At 43.2% G+C, this 24,047-nt stretch overlaps 1 protein-coding gene across 1 annotated transcript; it reads left to right on the top strand.

Moving 5' to 3' along the window:
* Positions 1–275: 275 nt before the first annotated feature.
* On the top strand, positions 276–23,224 carry PLEKHA8 (pleckstrin homology domain containing A8). Its single transcript, XM_035130298.2, has 14 exons — positions 276–433; positions 9,040–9,156; positions 9,635–9,790; positions 10,401–10,525; positions 11,347–11,490; positions 12,663–12,703; positions 13,691–13,839; positions 14,515–14,680; positions 15,226–15,311; positions 16,297–16,355; positions 17,471–17,601; positions 19,324–19,394; positions 19,662–19,723; positions 21,916–23,224. Exons 1-14 carry the CDS (start codon positions 394–396, stop codon positions 22,111–22,113), a joined length of 1,545 nt encoding a protein of 514 aa, XP_034986189.1. The 5' UTR covers positions 276–393; the 3' UTR covers positions 22,114–23,224.
* Positions 23,225–24,047: the final 823 nt, after the last annotated feature.

Genomic DNA, 24,047 nt, shown 5'->3' with positions numbered 1-24,047 from the left:
GCGGCGGCCTCATTGGCTTGCCGCTACCTGGCCACGCCCGTTCCCTGCGATCACGTGGGCAGCCGGTATTCCGAAACGCGTTTACGCCTCTCCCTAGGAAGAAAGAGGAGGAGATGCGAGTTCTGCGGGTGCAACGTCTCCCGGATGTCTACGCTAGCGGCGTATTGTCCCGTAGTTGGTTGGCAGGGAAGGGCCAGGGGAGGAGGATCGGGTGGGCGGGTGCGGGAGAAAGGCAGGGAGGCGGGCCGGGCGTCTGCCAGCCTCGGAATGGCCCTGGGTGCCAGTGCTTCAGCCGTGGGGCTGAGCGCTTAAAAGTTTCTGGGGGGGCGGGAAGGCCAGGGGGAGAGGTTTCCCCTGTCCCAAGCAGATCTGGATGGGGGGGCCCTTGTCACCATGGAGGGGGTGCTGTACAAGTGGACCAACTATCTGAGCGGTGAGTAGCCCGGTCCTGCCCTGCCCTCTGCTCCCCTCGCCAGGCTGGGAGGGAGAGACAGACAGCGCGTGTGTTTGTGTGCCAAGGGAAGGGAAGAGGGCAGCATCGCAGGCGCCCCATTCTGACTCTCCCGATGGGTCTCAGCGGGTGGCGGGGGTCCCAAGCATAGGATCCAACTCCTAGGGTCCATTCTCCCCCTACTCAATAAAATATTTGAGGGGGCTGCCCCCACAAAAAAAAGTTGATGGGTATTGTCATTCAAATGTGCCGTGCCATGTGATCGAGTCTGCTTATCTGTGCCCCCCTCCCCCAATATTTTATTCAAGTTGACACCCACGGTCCCAAGCGCTGCAATAGGCAGGCTCAACGTGAAGGTAGCGCATACATCTTTAAGGTGCCTTGGGACTTTTGTGTCGCTCCTAAAGAGGCGCAGCAAGTATAGGATCATGGCTGTCAAGTTTTCCCTTTTCTCGCGAGGAAGCCTATTCAGCATAAGGGAATTTCCCTTGACAGCTATGTGTAGGATCTGCTTCCTTGCCCCCCCAAACCCCATCAAGCAGGGAACGGCTTCAGGTTAAAAGGCGGCAGAGCGCATGAGAAGAGCAGCAGGCTTAGTACCTATCTGGCTACACCTCGGGTTAGACATGATCTGAGCTGGCAAGGTGATGGGGAAGAGAACTTTGCTTGGGACAGTGAATGCTGCCTCTCAGGAAGAAGGCAGCAGGGGACTAGATGGATGAATAAATCTGACTTGGGATGGGGGCAGCATCGTGTGTTTCTGCAAGTCTACACCCGGCACCAGCGTAGCTCCTCTATGTACCGGTATTTTAGAGGGTAAGAACAGAAAGTCAGAGGAATTTATTGATATCAGAGTGATAAATATGATACACAAATATGTACAGTATATGTAGTTGATGCTGATGTTTGTTTTGTTTCTTTCACTTCTGTGTTCAGTGGGGTGTTGTTGTTCTTGCCTTCATCAATTGACTGATGTCTGAGTTTCCTGCCTGCACAGTATATGTGTGTGTCTTAAGAGTGTGCCTGTGCCTTGATTGTGGTGCTCAAAGTGTTGCAAAGCATATCTTCTGTTTGAGAAGTTATCCTTTGGAAGATCAAGTTGTAATACAAATCTGGGTGAGACCTCCAGGTATACGGCTGTATATAAATTCAAATAATAATAACAACAACAACCAACTAACTCAGGGGTAGGGAACCATTTCCAACCAGTGAGCAGGATCCTTACCTTCACCATCCCCTAGCAGACCATTTTGACAGGTGGGTAGGGCCATCCACCTGCCAGTCACCTGACAACACCTTAATGTCACCATTTTCTTTCCCTGGATTATTCCAAACCACATGGGCAGAGGTTCAATGATGTGTAGGCACCTAAGGTCAACTGATTGGCAGTTCCTGCAAACCCCATATATGATGCGAAGTGAAGGAGCAGTGGGCATAGCTAAGAGAAAATGGCTTTGAGGACCGAAATAGGCACATGACCAGAGATTCCTCACTGCTGGATGGGTCATATAGAAAAGGCAGCTGTGCCTAAGAGTTAACTAAGTATCACACAGGAACTTGACTGATGGACTCTGTCAGCTCGCTCACAGAGAGTTGTTACCTGGGCTTTTACCTGCGGTTTAGCTTTTGTCCAGAAGATTTCATTGGGACTAAATAGGCCTAACTCAAATAGCGGTAAATAGACTTTTAAAAAATGCTTCAGCCACTTAGCAGCACAATGTTATGCATGTCTACTAAAAAGTAAATCTTACTGAGCGTAAAGGGAAAACATTCTAGGATTGCAAAGAAAGTATTATAGGATTGCAGCTTTTTACCTGAGGAAGATTCAAATTTCAAACTGTTTCTTGTTTACAGAGCAAAATCTGTAACGAAACAAAACACATAATACATAAATAATAATAAAGCAAAACCCACTCCAGGCATGCATAGCAGATTTCAGCACCTGCATTCCCTCCTGCCCACTCTTAAAACCTAAATAATGTCAGAGAAGTGTCACACTTTCAAATATTTACAATAATTGCATCATCTGCCCTACAAATATTTACAGAGCAAACCATGGCCTGGCGCATGGAATTATTGGCCGGAGCTCACTGTGAAAGAAATCAGAAAGTGTAACAGTTTCTGTCACTCTTCGTTGTAGAGCAACAGAACTACAAGGCTGAATCAGAACGAAGTGTTGCATAAGCACAGAATGACGTTTTGGTTTACAAAAGTTACATTTAAATGAAATGGGTCGTCCTGAACGCTGGGAAAATATATTGATCCCTTTTCACAAACTAGAATCCAGATGCTTGACTCGAGAGTGTGAAACGGGATACTTTAGCTTAATGAGTTCAGAATCTTGCTGCAGTATTTAGCATCTCATCGATATTGGATGACGGCGTTGTACAAGGGCGGTAGGAGTTTAGTGATAGGATAAGGAAATTTGTACGGAGATCAAGAACTAGGGCGTGGGCAGGCAACAGATCACAAAAGAGACTTCCTTCCTCTGTTGCTAAGGTGCCTCCCAAGTCCTCCTCTCCTCTTCCTGGGCTTTTAGTACATTTATCATTCTTTGGTAGCCATGAGATGTATGAATTTGCTTTCCAAAACAAAACTGCCCTGTTCTGTTAATTGAATTCAGCTATGCTGTCCAACGCTGCAACAGCTTCTTTTGGGAGAGGTACAGAGCAACTGCCCTATTCTATCCATGTTTCCCCCAGAAGTAAACTCTGCAGAATTCAGTAGGACTCCTTCTCAAGTAAACATACACAGGGCTGTGCCTAAGAAATGTCCACAAATAAGTTGAGTTTAAGTATTAAGAGGATCAAAGCCCATTTGGGCTGCAATCTTTGTGGTAGATTTTGTAGGAGTTGGTCGTAGTAGTTTCAGTGAGATGTGCTTCTAAATAAACATTGCACAGAACTGCACTATTGCGCTGGTTGGCCAGGAGCCAATCAGTTACTTTAGGAGTGCTTAAGTCATTGCCATGCCCAATTGGGAAGGGAAGGGATGAGTCTTCCTTGCTAGGGTTGAGACAGCTGACAATCAGGTTCTTTCGTTTGCAGTTAATGGGTGGGGAGATAGGGCCGAACTATACCACATATCACCTCATACCACATGTCGTTTCTTCCAGTTTTACACTGTGAGTCATTCTCTCTTTTGATGATTGTAGCTACGCCTTTTTTTAAAAAAAAAAACCCTATCTGATCTTATCATGAAGCTCTATATAGTTTACTTTTTTATTTAAAAAAATCGGTTCAATCAAACAAAACAAAAACTTAACATAAGCCTACTGGATTAGGCCGATTGCCTACTTAATTTAGCATCCTGTTCTCATTTTGGCCATCGAGATACCTACGGGAAGCCTGAAAGCAGGATCTGACCACAATAGTACTTTTCCAACCTATAACTCCCAACAACCAGAATTCAGAAGTAGGGCTAGGTGACGTATATCATCCCAAACCAGATTGAATTCCATATTGTGAAACCGATTTCATAAATTTTGATTTGGCAATGTATCACAAATCATGATGTCTGTTAGGACTGGGCGATAGGATTGTCCCAAACCAGTTTGAAGTCGTGATGTTTGTTTCGTAATTTTTGACTTCGTGATATATTGCGAATCATGATGCGTGTGTGCTATGCAAAAATCACAATGTGAGAAAAACCATGAAGCCAATGCCTCTACGTACCTCCACCCTTATTTCAGACAATGCAATATATATCATGATGTTTGGCTGGTGATACCAGTATATCACGATGTTGAAAACCAGATATCACCCAGCCATATTCAGAAGCATATTGCCTCTGACTATGCAGGCAGAGGATAGCCGTGGTAACTAGTAGCTATTGATAGCTTAATCCTCCATGAATTGATTTAATCTTCTTTTGAAGCCATCCAAGTTGGTGGCCATCAGTAGCTCTTGTTGAAGATAATTCCCTTATTTAACTATTGGGTGAGTGCAAAAGTCCTGTTCCAGCATTCTGCTGCACGTGATGTCTCCATGTTCTGATGTCATGCAAGAGAGAGAACCCCATTTTTCTATCTGCTTTCTCGACATCGTGTTTCCTGTTACGCACCTTTTGTCTAAACTAAAAAGCCCCAGATTTTGTCAGCTTTTCTCATAGAGTTGTTGCTCCAGCCCGTTGATCAGTTTGGTGGCCCATTTCTGAACTTCTTTCTGTTATTCCAATATTCTTTTTGAGCTGAAGCCATCAGAACTGTACAAAGTATTCCCAGTGTGGTCACACCATAGATTTCTATAATGGCGTTATTATATTAACAGTTTTGCTTTCAGTTCCTTTCCTAATGATTCCTAGAATGAAATTCATCTTTTTTTCATAGTTGCCACACACGGGGTCAACATTTTCTTTGAGCTTTTCCCACTTTTTGCCAAGTTCCTGTTGCTGATCCGTCCCCATCCTCTTAGACCCCATGAGTGTATGCGTGAAATTAGGATGTTTTGTCCCAATGTATATCACTTTACACTTGCTGATATTGAACTGCATTTGCCAATTTACTGCCCCTTTGTTAAGTTTGGAGATATTCTTTTGGAGTTCTTCATGGTCTCTTTTGGTTTGGACAACCCTGAACAATTTGGCGGACTCACTAATGGTAAAGGGACCCCTGACCATTAGGTCCAGTCATGAGCGACTCTAGGGTTGCGGTGCTCATCTCACATTATTGGCCGAGGGATGTGGCTAGCATGACTAAGCTGCTTCTGGCGAACCAGAGCAATACACGGAAACACCGTTTACCTTCCCGCCGGAGCGGTACCTATTTATCTACTTGCACTTTGTGGTTTTGAACTGCTAGGTTGGCAGGAGCTCACCCCGTTGCGGGGATTCGAACCACTGACCTTCTGATTGGCAAGCCCTAGGCTCTGTGGTTTAACCCACAGTGCCACCCGCGCCCTAAATCATTTATGAACACCTGCTCAGCCCTAAATCACTTATGAACAAGTTAAAAAGCACATGTCCTAATACCAATTTCTGCATCCACAATCTGAACAATATGTTCTCTCTCTGCATGCGTGCTGATGGCTGCAAGTGGCGCTAATAGTTTTGTGAGACTGTTACCCTTCCAGAAGCCATGCTGGCTCTGCATCAGTAAGAGTGGTTCTTCTGTACGCTTGGGTCATTTTATCTTTAACAATGCTTTCCATCAGTTTCACTAGAACCAGATGTTAAACCAGTCATAGGCAAACTCTGCCCTCCAGATGTTTTGGGACTACAATTCCCACTATCCCCGACCACTGGTCCTGTTAGCTAGGGATGATGGGAGTTGTAGTCCCAAAACCTCTGGAGGGCAGAGTTTGCCTATGCCTGTGTTAAAGTAACCAGCTTGTAATTTCTAGGATTACCCCTGGATTTCTTGTTACGCTAAAAATAGAACCCAATCGTTGCCAGCATTTGATTAACACTGAAAGCATCCCTGCAGTAGGGTTCTTAAAATTTATGTCAATAAAAGGGGTGCATTTTGTTAATACAAATTATCGAGATTTAAAAATATTATTTGGTCTTCAACAGGGCTAATAAGACAATAGTTAGGGCCTGTTTCTGAGCTGGATTTTTAACCCTAAGTAATTTTACTCAACACATTTCTTTTAAATCCCCATTTGTGAAATCATTTAGGAATGTATGCAACTCGGTGGCCTTTGCTGGATAGCTAGCTCAGATTAAATGTGACGTAATAGAATAATATGGCTTTGGGATTAACCCAGTTCAAAGCATGTTTCCATGTACTAACCCCAGAAATTAATCTGCACCTATATTGGGATTGTCTGATAATATTAAATTAGAAGGGTGTGAGTTACTTACGTAACCAAGTTTTGTGGCAGATGCAAGTTCAAACAGTTGCACTCTCAAAAGTACCATATTATGATCACTCCACATCTGTATATATAGCTTTCAGTGGCCTGGTTCTCACTACACAGCAATTTCCCATGACTGCGCAAATGTGGACAGGAACAGGTGCTCCTATGCACAGTGATTAAAACACATTTTACAGTTTGTTACAGAATACTGTAAATTGGTCATGTGCAGGAGGAGGTGTTCTGCCGCTGCAGCAAGACAAAAGAGCATAGTTAAGATTATTTATGATCAGACTCCCAACCGTGAATTAGAGGTTTACATTGACTGAAGTGCTATGTATTACTTACACGATCATTTTTATGCCTTGGAGAGGTCTAAAGCAATTAGCTGCTACTGAACACACTGTTTCATTATCTGTCACCTGAGTTTCCTTGCATATTTATATTGGGTTACTTATTCCCCCCCCCCCCCGCTACCCTGCCTCCCCCCCCATTTTTTGTAAATAATTTGTATTAATTTTCAATTACTAAAATCCAATATAAACCACATTTTATCAATCTCAAATTACAATTCAGATTCACACACACACACACACACATATATATATATATATATATATATATATACATACACACATATTTATTATAAAGCCAATTATACATTTTGTGTGGCCTCCCGCATGCTAGATTTCAAGGTGAAATGATTTTATTTCATCCTGCTTCCAAGTCTTAATTAATCCAATTACATTCAGTCTTGATTTAATTCCTTATCACAACAGCTACAGAGTTTTTTTACTTCCATTTGTATTAACATATTTAATTTAAAAAAATTCTGCAAGAGGAGTTCTGTATCCCATCTATTTCCTGTGTGTGGTGTTTATCTTATTCATGTTGTTGCCTTTCCCATTCATGCCTCTCTCTATTAAAGAACACAGAGGAACTGAAGTCTTCCTGGCAAGACCTTTCCCCCCACTGGAACTGCAAAAGGGGCTTTGTAGATTAGATTTGGTAATAGAAAGCAGAGGTGTTTTTCCGATAGCATCAGGGCAAGTAGCCCTGGGGAAGCTTGGCTTGTTTGCTTGTACTATTGCAAGTCCTTGGCTTTAATGGACGTATTGGCAGATCTGTGCCTGGCTGCAGCTCAGGATTAAATTAGTTTGTGTGCCAGATGCTGCAAACAGCTGATGCTTGTGTGAAGCTAGCCAGTTTTGCCCAGGAATGACCTACCTCTTTCTGTGTAGTGAAGGTGAAGTTCTTCCAAAGCATAGCGGTGATGGCCGGCAGTAGCCTCCCTCCATTATTCCAGGTGTGTTTGTTCTTGGTTTGTTCTGGAGCTGCTTCATTTTGGCTGTCTTGTTGCCGTGCAGTAGCTGGAGAAGGGGAGCAGAGCATAGGAGCAATTCTGGAACAGACTTTGCAAGAAGAGAGATAAGACTTGGGCTGCAATCTCCTAACCCCCTTTCCCTGCAAGTAAGCCCATTTAATTCAGTATGATTTACTCCTAAGGGGACATGGTTTGGATTGCACCGTTCGCTTGTAACTTAAAAAATGTGTTTGCTGCTAAAGAAACCCAAATTCTGTATATAGGTTGGCTTAGTGTTACATGCAAACCAGGCCATAGAGGTCCCAGGGCAACTCAGTTAATTCTGCCACAAGTTTGGGTTTTAACAAAACTATATGAACTCGCTGTTTTGTGGGGCTTGTCAGCCTGTGAAGGTAGCCCATCTGGGAGAAGGAAAACTCTGATCCTAAACCTTCTCTGCCTTGTGGCTATATATTCATTCATCAGAAAGGTTTTGGTAGTAAACCCCAAGGAAAAGCCGTACCCGCTGCCTTGCAGGACATCTTCAGGAGAAGAAAAGGCTAAGGAGTAAACCCTACACAAATCCAGACTGGGGTCCCTAAGACGGTTGGATGATGTCTTATACACCTCCTTCCATCAACTCCTGCAACCAAGCTGGTGCCAAAGACATTGTTCCACTTTCCTTTGGGTTTTTTAAAAATTTTATTTATGCTTTTCAAGTTTATACATTTCACTAATTTTAACTTTTCAAAACTTGATTTCCTTCCCCCTCTTTCTGCAGTTCCTTAAATTTATTTTATCTCCTGCTTATATTTATCTTCTGCATATCCAAATTAACTTAATCTGCTCATTTATTCATCTACTTTAAATATATACTCTTATAAAACTGCAGGTTATTACAATAATCCTGCCAATGATCTTATCTGTTTACAATTTATCTGTAAATATTCAATAAACCATTTCCATTCTTTTATAAAAAAAGGTTTGTTATCTTGATTTCTTATTCTTCCGGTAAGTTTCACCATTTTGCATATTTTATATCCATTCTTCCCTTTGCTGGGACTTCTGCTTCTTTCCATTTTGGGGCAAGTAACATTCTTGCCACTGTAGTAGCATACATGAATAAATTTCTGTACAGTTTAGGTAGTTCTGTCCCTATAATTCCCAAATGTTCTGCTTTCCTTTGGACCACATCAGCAAGACTGAAAAGGGGAGTCTTGACGTTTGGGCAGCCCAGGACCTCCAAGCACACTGTCCAGACTTGGACCCCAGCAAATGCAGCAAAAACAACACAAGATGTAGCAGTTACGAGTTGCCAGTCTCTGTAGCTGCAGCAGGCACTGTGATTCTCCAGTGGTTTGACTTCAACCCTGAAGCCCGTAACCCATTCTCTCTCAAGACAGACGGATGCAAACAACAGTTTTGTAAATACCATCTAAATCCATGTATATTCCTTCTGGCTGTGATTAAAAAACCATGTTTCTTCCCAGGCTGGCAGCCTCGATGGTTCATTCTCGCAGGAGGTGTGTTATCCTACTACGATTCACGGGAAGATGCTTGGAAAGGCTGCAAGGGGAGCATCCAGATGGCAGTATGTGAAATTCAAGGTAACTAAGAGACATGAACCTGCAATGTGACTTCCACTGTGAGCTGGAACACATCAATGCCATTCAGACATCTACACGCAGCCTCCTTTGACTGTAAGTAACAAACCTTGGTTTATCAAGCCAAGATATGCTGGAGGCTTAACACACACACCCCATTTGTGCCACTCTTTCTTTCCTTGACACACTACAACGGAATACTTCTTTGCTTAACTAACCAAAGGATTACCTTGATGAGAACAAGCCAGCACCTGAAACCATGGTTTGAAGTTGGTTTCAGATCCTGTCCCCTCCCCCCTGATCCTCATTACCATAGTTTGACCTGTTGGACATAACGGGAAACAGTGGTTAATTGACCTAGGAAATCTTCAGTTACAACACGCTGAGAACGGAAGAGGGAATTGGCAGCTTTCATGGGCACAGAGCTCTTGCATGATGTTGGCTTAGTAAGCTGAGTCAAGTCTAATTCTGTTGATCTTAGTTCATTCTGCAGACAATACGCGGGTAGATTTGATCATCCCTGGAGAACAGTACTTCTATCTGAAAGCCAGTAATGCGGCAGAGAGGCAAAAGTGGCTGATCGCTCTAGGAACTGCCAAGGCCTGCTTGACGGACGTCCGGACACAGAAAGAAAAAGGCAAGCCGTTCTTAGCTGAGACTTCTATCCCCACCTTACTTCCCAGCATCCCAGAGAACAACATGGCAGCAAATATTTAGAACAGTTTGTCTTGTGTTTTGTGGGATCTTCCACACCACAGCCTTTGGGGCTCTATTTAGTTCCAACAAATTTAGTTTGATTCAGCATTACATGGGCACAGAAAGAAAGAATTGCTAACTTTATTCGTCCATTGATTAAATTTTGTCCTCCCTCCAAATAACCCACCTATGGGGGGAAATGGTGATAACAGGTACAGTCGTACCTTGTATCCCGAATGCTTTGGTACTCAGACATTTTGGCTTCTGAATGCCGCAAAACCAGAAGTGATCCGGTTTGCGGACGTTCTGTGGAACCCAAACATCCGATGGGGCTTTCACAGCTTCTGATTGGCTGCAGGACCTTCCTGCAGCCAATCAGAAGCCACATTTTGGTTTCCGACCAACAGACTTCCAGAACGGATTCCGTTCGACTTCCAAGGTACGGCTGTATTTATTTGCAGCAATAAAAAGTATTTCATGATTTAGAAGCTTTATAAAGTTGTTTCTGATCACACCCCTTTGACTTATTTGTGTTATTGCTATTGATTTAGAGTTTACAGAAAACACGGACACTTTGAAAACAAAAATGGCTGAACTTCGGCTGTATTGTGACCTCCTTGTTGAGCAAGTGGCTAAAACGAAGGAAGTCAGCGTGTCTGGTGTTTCAGGAGCTCAGGTAATGTGGTATCAAATAAAACCCGACCTTGTCCAAGGTGCGAGAGAGCTTCACATCCATAGCAGCAATCCCTTCGCTGTAGCATCAATAATATGCTACAGGTGGAGCAGCACTTATGCCACATCCCAAGACCCCCTCAGCTTTTGGCCAGTCTGAAGATGCTGGCCTTTGTCTGCTGCTGTTGGGGGTGGGTTATATTGTATGCTTTTCATTATTTAGAAATTGTTTATTGAGGGTGTTTTCTATGTTCATATTGGTACAACTTTATGGTTCTGCTGTATGGCGCTCCCACTGCATTTATTTTTATTCATTAAATTTATCTCTCGCCCTTCCAAAGAGGCTCTTCAAAACAGCTTTAAAACAATTCCAGTTCAGATGCAGACTGGAAAAAAACCAACATTTAGTAGAACGGGATGTTATTATGGTTGTTAATTAAGAATGGCATGCCCTGGGCACCACAGTCTGAAGCGCTGCAGAGAAAGAGACCCCCATATCATTGTGTCATCTATTGAGATGCTCTTGCAAACAAAAAGAGAGGAGATGTTACCTAACTCACTCCTCTAGGTATAACCTGCCACTAATATTACTGTGCAGCAAAAAACATTTCTATTCTTTGCCTTTTATGCTGTTGATTTATTGTTGTGTTTTTATGTCCTTGTGAACACACACACACGGAATTTTAACTAAATAAGTAAGTTGTTTGTGCAGGTGTGTCAACCTGTGCTGGAAAAAGCAAACGTTAGGAGCCTGGCTTGGGCCAGGCTTGACAGCCTAGAAACTGGGTAGTTCTTGGAAGGTAAAGTCATCTTCCCATTTTGCAGAATGGAATTGATATGGGAGCACTGTTGAAATCTACCTGCACCACCTTTCTGAAGACCCTTGAAGATTGTATGCACATTGCAAACGCAGCCTTCTCTTCAGAGCTGCTTCCGCCTGAATCTCCCAATGTTTCCAAACCGGACCAGGTAAGCTTAAGTGCAACCTCTGATCCTAAGGTGGCAATCCACCCTTCCCTTGGTTGCACTATTGTTCAGCACTGCATTTATTTAGCAACTTCGGAATGCACAATTTAACTAGGAGGCTGCTGTGCTAGTTTGCCTGTTTGAGTTGTACCCAATTTTGGAACTTTGGAAGTTAAAGCGTACAGTCAAACCTCGGTTGTTGAATGTAATCCGTTCCGGAAGCCCTTTCAGCTTCTGAAATGTTCGACATCTGAGGCGCGGCTTCTGATTGGTTGCAGGAGCTTCCTGCACTCAAGCGGAAGCTGCATCGGACATTCGGCTTCCGAAAAACGTTCGAAAACCAGAGCATTTTTCTCTCAGATTTTCATTGTTCAGGAGCCAAAAAGTTCCAAAACGGAGCCGTTCGGGAACCGAGGTTTGACTATACAATAAATCAAGCTGAGGGTCGAAGACATTTTGCAGTATAGTCATTGGTGAAGTGTCCAGTAAGACCTATTTGATAATCAGAAGGACAATGATTAAAGAAGAAAAAAGGGAAACTGACCCTTGAGACCATGAAGAGCAGCATACTTCTATATACTGGTAGAGGGCCGGTCCAAAACATTTTGCCGCCTGAGGCAAAAGGACAAGATGGTGCCCTTCTCATTCCACGTATAGAATGGCAATGGGAAGCCTCTTCCACCGCACTTGAGGGTAACAGCTACTTTAGGGGGTTCAGGGCAACCTAGCTTAGGAGACTTGGAGGAGAGGGGGATGAGGCAGGAATGCCATTCAGCATCTTCCACATCAGATGATTGCTTCACCTGCCTAATGGTAGGGCATAGGTTTGTGTCTTGAATCCTTCCATATTCTTTGGATGTAGCTAAGGAAAGCTGAAGCGGACAGTGGGAATTGGCAGTGCCACAAACCTAGCCATCAGAATAGCTGCTGCTGACTGTGAGGAGGAGAAGGGGTGAGGCAGTAGGGACATTGGCACTTGTGGGGTCAAACTGGCGCTTCTTGTATGCCCACACAGTACCAACATCCTTGCCACTAAGGAGCATTCTTGCTGCTAAGGAGCAATGAGTCTGCTGGTCAGATGTGAGGGGTGCCACAGTGGCACTCTGAAGGAAAGTACGTTTCTGAGCTTTAATGATACTAGCATTAAAAGTTTTCTTTTTCTTTCCTCCCCACAGCTCATACCTTCCATCTTATTTAGCCGCGATATATCAGAAAGGTACGGTGCACTGTTTTTTCTTCATTCAGTTGTAGAAATTCTCAGGGTCTGACTCTTGGGATGAAGCCAGTTATGCATCACTGTTAGAAATAACAAAGAGAAGAAGCCCAAAAGCATGTTGTTGAGGAGTGTGCATGTGTATATGTGTTCAATATATAATATACATTCTTTAAGCTGTTCCGAAGGAGCCATCCTCTAGATCTCACCACCTGAAATAGGATGCATATTAATTCCAAGAACCTGATGGATATCAGTTTATTTCTATTGTCAAGGCAGTGCTACTGAACCATTTTAAGCTGTGTTCTCTTATTTTACAAATCTTGGGTTATACTTTTTTTATAAAAAAACCTGAATATGTACAGTGGTCCCTCGGCTTACGAACTTAATCCGTTCCGAATGCACATTCGTAGGTCGAAAAGTTTGTAAGTTGAAAAGCGGTTTCCCATAGGAAAAAAAATATTCAGAAAAATTCGTAAGTCGAGGAAACCGCATTTAAAATTCGTAAGTCGAGGAAACCACATTTAAAACCGCCAGCGGTTTCCGTTCGGATGTAGAAAAATTAGTAAGCGTGCAGCCATTTGTCCCCTTCGTAAGTCGAAAACATCGGATGTCGAGTAATTCGTAAGTCGAGGGACCACTGTACACTAAAAATACATATTAGAGGCTGCAGAGCTCCTTTTAAATAGTAAACCGATTCTGTGACTTCCTGCCCCAATCCTGGGATGCCTTGGGAGTGAAGCTGCATTGCATTACATCACTCCCAAAGCATTCTGGGAAGTGTGACTGGCATGAAGTGGCACAAGGCCATCTCTACTGTGTCTTGCCTTCTGCACTTCCGAGCGAAACCCACTAAGGTAAGCGACAATCCCATGCTGGATAGTTCGGAGAAATTATATTGTTCAAAAACTGTAATCAGAAAATTCTGTTTAAAACAACAACAGCAAACTTTATTGAGCAAACAGGGTTCTTTTCTTTTGTTCCTCCCAGGAAGATGGAATTAAAAAACTGTGAAAACGGATCTGTGTATGCAAACACCAACAACCTTCATGAGCGATCCCTGATTGATAAACTGACCCCTGACCCCCTGAAAACTGATAAGATGGACTGCACAAACACGATCAAGGATGATTTGGCAGGTAAATTCATCAGTGGTTATTATTCAGAATCAATGGTGTTGACATGTCCACTTTTCGGGTTTTTTTTACCAGTGTTCTGTCCGTCTAAATGGAGCATATAAATTAATATTGTGATTTAATGCAACAAGTGTGTAATTTGAAACTTCTGTATACTCTTGGCTAAAAAGAAATTGAGAAAGCCACTGGTGTGGAGGCAGTCATTCTGAAGTCTATTATTATTTCATGTTTGTCCCGCCCTTCTTCTGAGAATCTCAGGGCAGTATAAACAACTCTCTCCCACTCCCCTTTTATTCTCATGAAGCAAAGTTACCTCACAGTTAAAGTATGGTTCTGCCAAGAGATACTGACTGGCCCTAGACTGAGTGGGGGATTTGAACCCAAGTCTCCCTGTTCTAAGTCTTGAAACTCTAACCACTACACCACACTGGCTATGCATAAATCCAGAGACAGATTTCGGCAAGCTACATCCATCTCAAAGTTTTCCCGTTCAGATTCTGTACGGGTGAGAAGCTGCACAGATGAGCAAGCGAGCATGCCTGCAAAACAGGATATTACTTAAAGAACGATACAGAAGATATAAAATCCACCGCAGTCTTTCCCCCTCCCTTTTGCTTACATTCAGAGGCAGGTCACCAAGTTTAGTTTTCTGAAGATGTCTCTACCTTTAAATCCAAGGTGGTGGCAATGACGATGGAGAGGACCAGCTGCTGCCAAAAGAGGACAATCAAGACGACAAATCTTTAAAGCCTGTAGTGGAATCGGCAAAGAGCTCAACAGCATTGCAATCGGAAGAGAAATCAGACAAAGCTTTGCCTACTTTTTTCAGCGCTATGAGCATTAGGTAATGTGCCACCTGGACAGAAATTGCATGGAGAACCTTGAGGAATGGAGTTCAGTCCATTAAGGGGGTGAATTTGCTCTATGCCCTCAGTTTTCTGTACAGAAGGAGAGGGCAGGCTTTGGGGAGCATGGGGAGCTGCTATCTTCTGAGTCTGACCACTGGTCCTTCTAGCTTAGTATTGTCTACACATTTAGTAATACTTGGATGTCTGTCACACAGCAACAAATCAATTTTATCTGTTGCAGACAAATATGAATATCTAGGTAACACGGGAGCATGCAAGTGCATACATTTCTGGACATGATACTATCAACGTTATGTTGATCTCTTCTATAAAATACATGTAATCAAATTCTTGGTATACCTGAAAAGCCCTTTTCCACTCTGTGGGTTTCTCCAGTTGTATCATTTCAGCGTTATCCCCGTTGTGAAGACGAATAACGTAAATGGCTTTGAAATAGGATTAAAGTGGAATTACCCCATTTACCTCTGATTGCAGTGTGACCTTGGAATTCTTACTGTGCTCTTTGTGTTCTTCCCCAAAGGTTTAGTGATATCAAGCTTTTTGAGGATGGAGGTATACCCACAGAAGAATTTCTACAATCTTGTAATGAAATAGTTCCAGTCTTGGGTATGTGATTGCTTGTTTCCTCTGTGGCATATATTGCACAGTGAATATCCCTGCTTTGCTATTGAAGCCTTAGTGGTTCCATTAAGAACATAATGATAAAGTGTGGCTTAGTGAGACATCAATGAATCTAGCCTATTTTTACCAAGCTTGTGTGCTCTTCCTTTCACCTCTCTTCCTTCAACCCTCTCCTCCTCCCTTGTGGTCAGCAGCAATAAGTTCAGAAGCTTTTGCTTTTGATAACCAGAACTTGCCATGTCATTCAGACCCGCCCAAAATGCAGTTAATCTTCATTGAGGTTAGTTAGCTTCAGAAACCTTGGTTAATATTAACCACAGTTTACTGGATTTGGGCAACACAACAAGCTGTGGCTAACCCAAAACAAAAAACCTCCAAAGTACTATACCCACTTATGTTGGATGAAGACAGTGGGGGGTGGAATGTGTGAACCCAGGAATAGACTAGTCTTGTTCACATGATCAGAATGTGTTGTGTGAACAGAGCAGTGTGTTGTTTGGGCATCCTTGCCCTCAAAGAGAGAATAAACCACATGCATACCACCTTGAGTGTCATGATGGAAGAAAGTAGGATGTAAGAACAAAAATATAAACAAATCTTATAAATGTAGCCAGCACAGACCTCTTATTTTACGATGAATGTACCCGATGGCTTGCCTTTTAAGCTGTCTGAGACTTTGTGGTTGCCTTTGATCCAGTGAAAAGTCATGGAATTACCCAAATCATCGTTCTAGACAAGAACTCCTTTTGGTTACAAAATGGAGCGGAAGCCCTGCTCTATAGGGGATGCAAATATTCTTGCGTTCTCAACCTAGCTCCTCCTTCAGCTTCTTTCATGCTTTTGAATGCCTTCAAGAAAACTCAGAGGTGTTCAATCCTTTCTGCCCTGTTGCCTGCCTGTTATCCAGGTTGAGTAGGTGGAAGCTAAAGCTGACCTTTGAGGTCTTGAAAACTCATCTTCTTTCTCCTAGACAAACTTGGGCCCACAGTCTTTGCTCCCGTTAAAATGGATTTTGAAGGGAACATCAAGGTAATGGCTTCAGCTTAACATTCAGTTCTTTAATGATAACTATTTTTAAAATGAAAAAAAAATGATGCTGAAATAATCTTGCAGGTGCTGTTCAGGAAGTCACTCTGTGCTTGGTTCTTTATGTGGTTATCCGGACATGGGCGCAACCAGGATTTATGTTTTTTTTGGGGGGGGGACAGGACACCTCCTGTCGTCATCCTCTGTCTGCTTCTGTCTAGCAGATTCAGAACGAAATGTCTCAACAACAGTTGTTTTCAATTACTTTCTTCTGACCCCAAGTGCTCAGAAAAATCTGTCAAAACATTTCAGATATTCTGATCATTTCTACTTTTAGTTAAGTATATTTATTTATTTACTTGATTTAGGGAACAGCTGCCCCCCCTCTGCCCCCCCTGGCTATGCCCATGTCTCTGAACTATGAGTCCAGAGACATTCTTCCATGAGTTGTTAGGCCTTGCTTAAAGGTAAAGGGACCTCTGACCATTAGGTCCAGTCGTGACCGACTCCGGGGTTGCAGTGCTTATCTCGCATTATTGGCCGAGGGAGCCGGCGTGCAGCTTCCGGGTCATGTGGCTAGCATGACTAAGCCGCTTCTGGCGAACCAGAGCAGCACATGGAAACGCCGTTTACCTTCCCGCTTGGAGCCGTACCTATTTAACTACTTGCACTTTAATGTGCTTTCGAACTGCTAGGTTGGCAGGAGCTGGGACCAAGCAACGGGAGCTCACCCCATTGCGGGGAATCAAACCGCCGACCTTCTGATCGGCAAGCCCTAGGCTTTGAGGTTTAACCCACAGCACCACCTAGGCCTTGCTTCCCTCAGCCATTTGCCATGGCGAGATGCCTTGCAGCTGAGTATTTGAATCCAAGACCCACATTGTTAGGGTGGACTGTGTGGTTCTTTCCTAGATGTCACTTTCCCCAAGAAACCACTTAGTTGGGCCAAATTATGTGGTTACTAATTGTGATGCAGTGTGGGAATTTGCTCCACCCTACCTGGCAAGTGTCTTCTGTTCCTTCCCTGTTGGATGCCCCTCACTATATAATTTCTGGGTATGGGCCTGCCAGAGATACTGACCACCAAAGTGTGTGATCTGGTTCTCTCTCCCGTCTAGAAAGTAAATCAGAAATACATAACCAACAAAGATGAGTTCACCACTCTTCAGAAAATTGTCCTGCATGAACTGAGCTCTGAAGAGGCAGCACTTAGAAACTCTGCCACGCAGGCCCTCCTCTGGCTGAAAAGGTAGGTTGTCTAACTTTTGGGGAATGGGTGAGGCTGGTTGCACTGCTAACCAAGATCCATTTTGGGCCAAAACCAAATATCCAGCTAAGACATACCAACTGAAAACAACAGACTTTTGCAATAATTTGTTTTATAATTTCTGTAAATTTTTGTGAATTGCTAATAAAGATTTTTTTATTTAAAAAAATATGAAAACAACAGACTTAAGTTTGTTGGTTTTCGCAGTGCAACTCTACGACTAACACTAGATATAACCCAGTTATTGCTTTTTAATTTAGATTCTAGAAGAATGCAAAGGGCACATTTAATGATCACCGGTGACAGTAAACATGGTCTGGGGCCTACCTCCTGTGGACTCCCTTTCCTTGGTCTGGCTAGTGAATTCCCCACCCTCAGGGAACAGAAAAAGGCTCGATACAGGCGTTAGATATCAATAGAACTTACATAAATTGTTCAGAGATTCTCTCAGCCTGCCTTCAAGCATATTGAGGCTGCTAGCAGACAGAAGGGTAGGTGGGTTTCTCCATTTGGAAATGATCGTGGCTCTTTTCCTGTAAACTGCAAACAGAATTTGCAACTGCACTTGATCTTAGCCCAAAGGCCAAGAAGCCCTAATGGTGGCCAAGAGATTGATACTGAGGAATTGGAAGAATAAAGATAGGATACCCTTTAACCAATGGATTGACAGTATGACCACACTCGCAGCTTATGAATGGACTGCTTGCAGATGTAGACTTTGTTTGGATAAATACAACATTTGGAATGAGTTTATACAGGATGTAGCAGGCTATTAATATCTACATATGTATTAGGATAGTAATATAATGTCAATTTATAAAAGAATGTATGGGAGTATACTACGTTGTACATGTGTGTGTGTGTGTGTGTGTATGTGTGTGTGTGTGTGTGTGTATTTCTCTACACATTCTTGTTCATTTTTCTCTTCCCTTTTTTCTCTGTATCAATTTATTTCTTTATAATTGAAATTATTCCAATAAAATATTAATACACACACACACACACACAAACCAGAATTGCAACTGACTTTTCACACTATTGCGGATGCTACAATTTTTCGGTATCTCCATTCTGCTATACAGTCGTACCTTGGATCCTGAGTGCCTTGCGACTCGGACGTTTTGGCTGCCGAATGCCGCAAACCCGGAAGTGACTGTTCTGGTTTGCAAACGTTCTATGGAACCCGAACGTCCAATACAATTTCTGTGGCTTCTGATTGGCTGCAGGAGTTTCCTGCAGCCAATCGGAAGCTGCGCCTTGGTTTCTGAACATTTTGAAAGTTGAACAGACTTCCAGAACAGATTCTGTTTGACTTCCAAGGTATGACTGTATTTTATCCACACCTGTAGGTGTGACAGAGCTGCTGTGGCTGGAGAAGGTGTGATTCACCTGAACAGCCGTTTGAAGCTCAGCACGCTTTATAACCTTTGCAGGGGCAGCTTCTCTTCTCTTCTTCTTTCTTTTCTCTATTAGCACAATATCCATTAAAGATTATCATGCCATACAGCTTTAAAAAAAATTAATTGTTAATAAATCCTTTCTGGTCACTGCCTTTTGAGCAACACTGTTAACACTGGCAACCAGAATGGGGTTTCCCCCCACCCAATATACCACTGCCCATATTTTCTATTAAAAATATATATTTTAAAGTAGCAATTTCAAGCGACAGTATGTGCTCTAACTTCGTTCCCTTGTTCCAAACAGGGGTTTAAAATTTCTGAAGGAGTTTTTGAAAGAGCTAAAGAATGGAGAGAAGAATATTCAAACAGCATTGAGTAAGTGCAGAATATTTTGCAGAAAACTATGGAACTCCACATTTTCGAGGGTGGCAGAGGGGAAACTGGCTTAATTCACTCACATCATCACATGTACTGAGTGAGAGCGGTGTTTATAATGAAAATCATACTTGGAAATTAAACATGTTTGCTTTAAGAAGGAGCGTTAGTTCGATTTGTTATTTTGCCAAGCCCCTTAGACAGTCTCAAAAACTTGTCCTCTGCATTTACAAAATGTTTACCCCCCCCCTTTCTGTCGAATTACAGATAATGCTTATGGCAAAACGTTACGACAATACCACGGCTGGGTTGTCCGAGGAGTTTTTGCGGTGAGTGAGCTTTTTTAGTTAACAATCATAAGAGTAGATTTCTTTAAACTCAGTTATTTTACAGATCATAGACACACCCTCTGGATATATTCATGTATTGCAATGAACTGGTTTTCTGATCTTTGCCTCTGACTGCTAGTTCGCACAGACACTGTAAGCCAGCAGAGAGTTGAACTCAAACTCCAATCAGCCCTTGCCATTGGTCAGAGATGATGGGAGTTGTAGTCACGGGTCCCCCACCCCTGCTGTCAGCAGTAATGCCATTGACTTACCTCTGGCATTTCAAGAGCTTACCAAGAATAAAGTTGTTTTATGGGCAGGAGGCTGGCTACTCAATGATAGAACCATAGAATTATAGTTGGAAGGGACCCTGAGGATCATCTCTAGTCCAACCCCCAGAAATGCAGGAATATGCAGCTGTCCCATACAGGGATCGAACCTGCATCCTTGACATTATCAACACCACACTCTAACCAACTGAGCTATCCAAAAGTGGTGCTGAGTCATTTCTCCAACTGACCAGCTGTGAGTGTGGCATTTCCTCACCAAGCATGACAGAAAAACATATATATTTCAGGGAATGGAGGACAGAATTCTTTTCTTCCTTCCCCCTCTCCTTATCCATGCCTACACAGGAATAAGCCCCATTTAATTCATTGTGGGTTACTCCTGAGTAAATGGGTCTAGGACTGTAGCCTAAATTGGCAGCTCCCTCTGCTGTTTAATCTGGGAAACGATGCTGGGAGTCTACACAAGCCAATTGTGGTTGCGTTGTTTTGTTTTGGGATTTGGATAAAAACTGGGTTGCTGTTACTCTTTTTCAGTATAAGAATGCAACGTACTTACCCTTGGGTTGACACTCCAGCAGAATCAGGGGTGCATGAGGATTTGGAAGTAGTAGCACAGAACATTTACCTTATTACAACATTTATATCCTACTTAACCTTCAAAGAGCTCAAGGCGGCATACATGGTTCTCTCCCTTCCCATTTATCCTCACAACAGCCCTGTGGTGTAGGCTAGGACTCCCTCCAGAGGTGCTTTTCACTGCGCATTTATGATGACTTGTGCCCGTAGGAGCAGTCATACGTGAGCCCACTTTTAGTACTGTTTGTATTGAAGCTGCATATTGGTGTATTCTGCAACTTTTCAAAGTGTTTGTGTTGACTTTTAAAGCCCTAAATGGCCTTGGCCTTGTGTACCTGAAGGAGAGTCTCCACCCCTGTAATTTAGCTCAGACACTGAGGTCCAGCTCCGAGGGCCTTCTGACTGTTCCCTCACTATGAGAAGTGAAGTTACAGGGAACCAGGCAGAGGGCCTTCTCAGATGTGGCGCCCACCCTGTGGAACACCCTCCCACCAAATCCCAAGGAGATAAGTAACTATGCAACTTTTAGAAGACATCTGAAGGCAGCCCTGTATAGGGAAGTTTTCAATGTTTGATATTTTATTATGTTTTTATATTCCGCTGGAAGCCGCCCAGAGTAGCTAGGGCAACACACTCAGATGGGCGGGGTACTACTACTACTACTAATAATAATAATAATAATAATATACCACAAAGATTCAGCTTTATTTTTGTTCTGCTTTTGTTGAACTAGAACCCCTCCCGACAGCAGTAGCACAGTAGCACTGGGGAAGCGTCACAAAACCAACAAATAAAGCGCAATAAATCCACCACCAGTGCTGTACAGTCATACCTCGGAAGTCGAACGGAATCCGTTCTGGAAGTCCGTTCGACTTCCAGAACGTTCGAGAACCAAGTCACGGCTTCTGATTGGCTGCAGGAAGCTCCTGCAGCCAATCGGAAGCTGTGGAAGCAGCAAAGGACGTTTGGGTTCCAAAGAATGTTCGCAAACTGGAACAGTCACTTCTGGGTTTGCGGCATTGGGGAGCCAAAACGTTCGACTTGCAAGGCGTTCGACTTCCGAGGTACAACTGTATTATTATTTTGTTGAGAACGTGTTGCAGAATGCAACCACAATAAAACACCTGTCTGGAGGGGCTCCATAGTCTCTTGCTCCACCATACACATTTGTTAGGTCATTATTTTGCAGGACTCTTTGCTGCCTTTCAAAGAGCCACGCCCACCTAAAAGTTTGCTCATCTCCCGCCGCACCCTTCCCAGTCTTTGTGCACAATAGTTACAATCAAAAGACACCATGTGGATCTCCTTTGCTTCTGTTCCTTGCAGCTTGCGCTAAGGGCATCTCCGACCTACGGAGACTTTGTGGCTGCGCTCTCTCTCGGAGAGTGCGAGAACCAGGAGGAAGCTTTTTACAATGGAATGCAAAGGGACCTCGACATCTACCTACCGGCCATGGAGAATCAGCTCTGCATCTTGGACGCACTGTATGACGAACACGGGCTGGAGTCGGACGAAGTGGTGTGATCACCAGCCCCACGCAGTGCCTCGCAAATTCAGGGATTGTGTCCGCTAACATAGCTTTTTATCCCCAGAAAGCTATTCTGTTTCTTTGTGATTTTTCCATGCTTGGGAAGGGACTCGGCGCTTCCTTTTTTATACACTTTTATTACTATTACTATTATTATTTGAATGCTTGCTCGTGTTTAAACGCAAAGGTGCTATACTTCCAGGCGAGATTGTGACAGTGCTGATGGCAGGTACCTTAAGCCGAATCTCGTGGTGTTTGCTGTGTGGCAGGCCATACATGGCGGTGGCTCCAAGAGCTGTAGTTTAGTACCGTGGCGTTTAGTACCATTGGGCTGAATAGTTCAGAGCCTTTCCTTTACTGGCGAAACGGCCGCAGATCGAATCAACAAAAGCAATAGTAGCGTTCAGTCTAGTGGCTGTAAAACGTAGCCAGGATTTGCAAAGCTACACTTCCCATTTTAGTGCAAGTCTTCCTTGCAGGTTAAATCATACCCAGAACCCAGGGTCTAGTGTCACAAGTAACCAACTGCTTTCATCATGTTGAAGCAATTGGCTGCATTCCTCCACGTAAGTTGAAACGAAGGATCTGCCCCATGCTCACTTACCATGGTGACAGACGACTGCTGACCTCTTAAGGCTGTGAACGTGCTTCCATTGCTTACAAGCTGATCTTCTCGTGCTAAGCCAGAAGCACTGGGAAATTCCTCGTGCCACAACGATCATGTATCTTGCACACTGCCTGTCTCTGCTCCAACAGAAGGTGGAGGGAAGGGAAGAATGCACCACTTTGCTCCAGCACCCCCTGGTTGCAGATGCTTTCTAACTTCCGGGTTCACTTGCTTTTGGAATCAGTAGAACTCTCTGCGAGTTAGGATAGCAGCTTTTGCAGCCTGTGCTTTAGAGGCCTATTTGAAACCAAATCATAAGCATTCCGTGTCTGTATTTGAATCATTCTCAACTCTGGATTGCAAAAAGACTGGATTTGGAGCAGAATCTGTGGAATGGTGAATCAATCCATAAACAACTGTCTTCTTCGGAGTAATTGGAAGCCTTTTTTTTTGTTAGGTCCAGGTGTAATTTTAGAATACATGAGCGTTTCCACTGCTTTTTTTTTTAAAAAAAAATTACTAGGTTTGTCTAATCAGAGTTCAGGGTGAACAGCTTTCCTTACAATTATATATAAAATTCGCCTCTGGTATATGAAAGCTGGTATAGGAAATGTGTATTTATATAGGCACTAGTAGTGTTACTGGAATTACTTCTGAGTTCTTACAGACAAGGGAATTCAAAATGTTACATGATACCTGGGCAGGAACAAGTAGCGTGTCGTGTTCCCCAGACTTAAGGGCTACATATCAATATATTGCCAAAACCAGTCTTTGGCTCAATGTTCCCCTCCCAGAAAACTGCCACTGCAGTTTCTCTGTTTGTCCCTTCTGTTGGTTCTTCTCATTCCCCTGGTTCTTCTGTCTCGTTCTTCTTCCTCCCTGTGTGTCGCATTCTCCCCACATGCAAGATGGAACCTTTGTTTTCTTGAAATCCTTTGGGGTCATTGGTCTCATGTGGAGGATATGGATAGACTAAGGCGAAATTAGGTTGCAAAATCATGAAGAAACCAGTTCCAGTACCCTCAAACACTTTCCACAATGGGATTCCCATAGAACAAGTGTTTTTTAAAAAAATAATAAATAAAAAAAGAAATCCACATTATAATTGAAACATACCTATGGACCTCTGTTGCCTTTAGGATTGAAATAGGGGATCACTGAGTCAGTAGTTTAAAATAAAGCTTTAAACAAATTAAAGCACAAATTTAGGTACTTGAATTTAGACACCACAAGATCTGCTTGGGCTATAAAATTGCAAAGAATCTAGAATCTGGAAAATTCAGGGAAATTGTATTGTTGGGCACAAATGCTACCGTTAATACA

Source organism: Zootoca vivipara, chromosome 12 (assembly GCF_963506605.1).
Source record: "Zootoca vivipara chromosome 12, rZooViv1.1, whole genome shotgun sequence".
Classification (NCBI taxonomy): Eukaryota; Metazoa; Chordata; class Lepidosauria; order Squamata; family Lacertidae; genus Zootoca; species Zootoca vivipara.
Note: the sequence above shows the minus strand (reverse complement) of the source record. Positions and strands in the feature narration are given on the sequence as shown.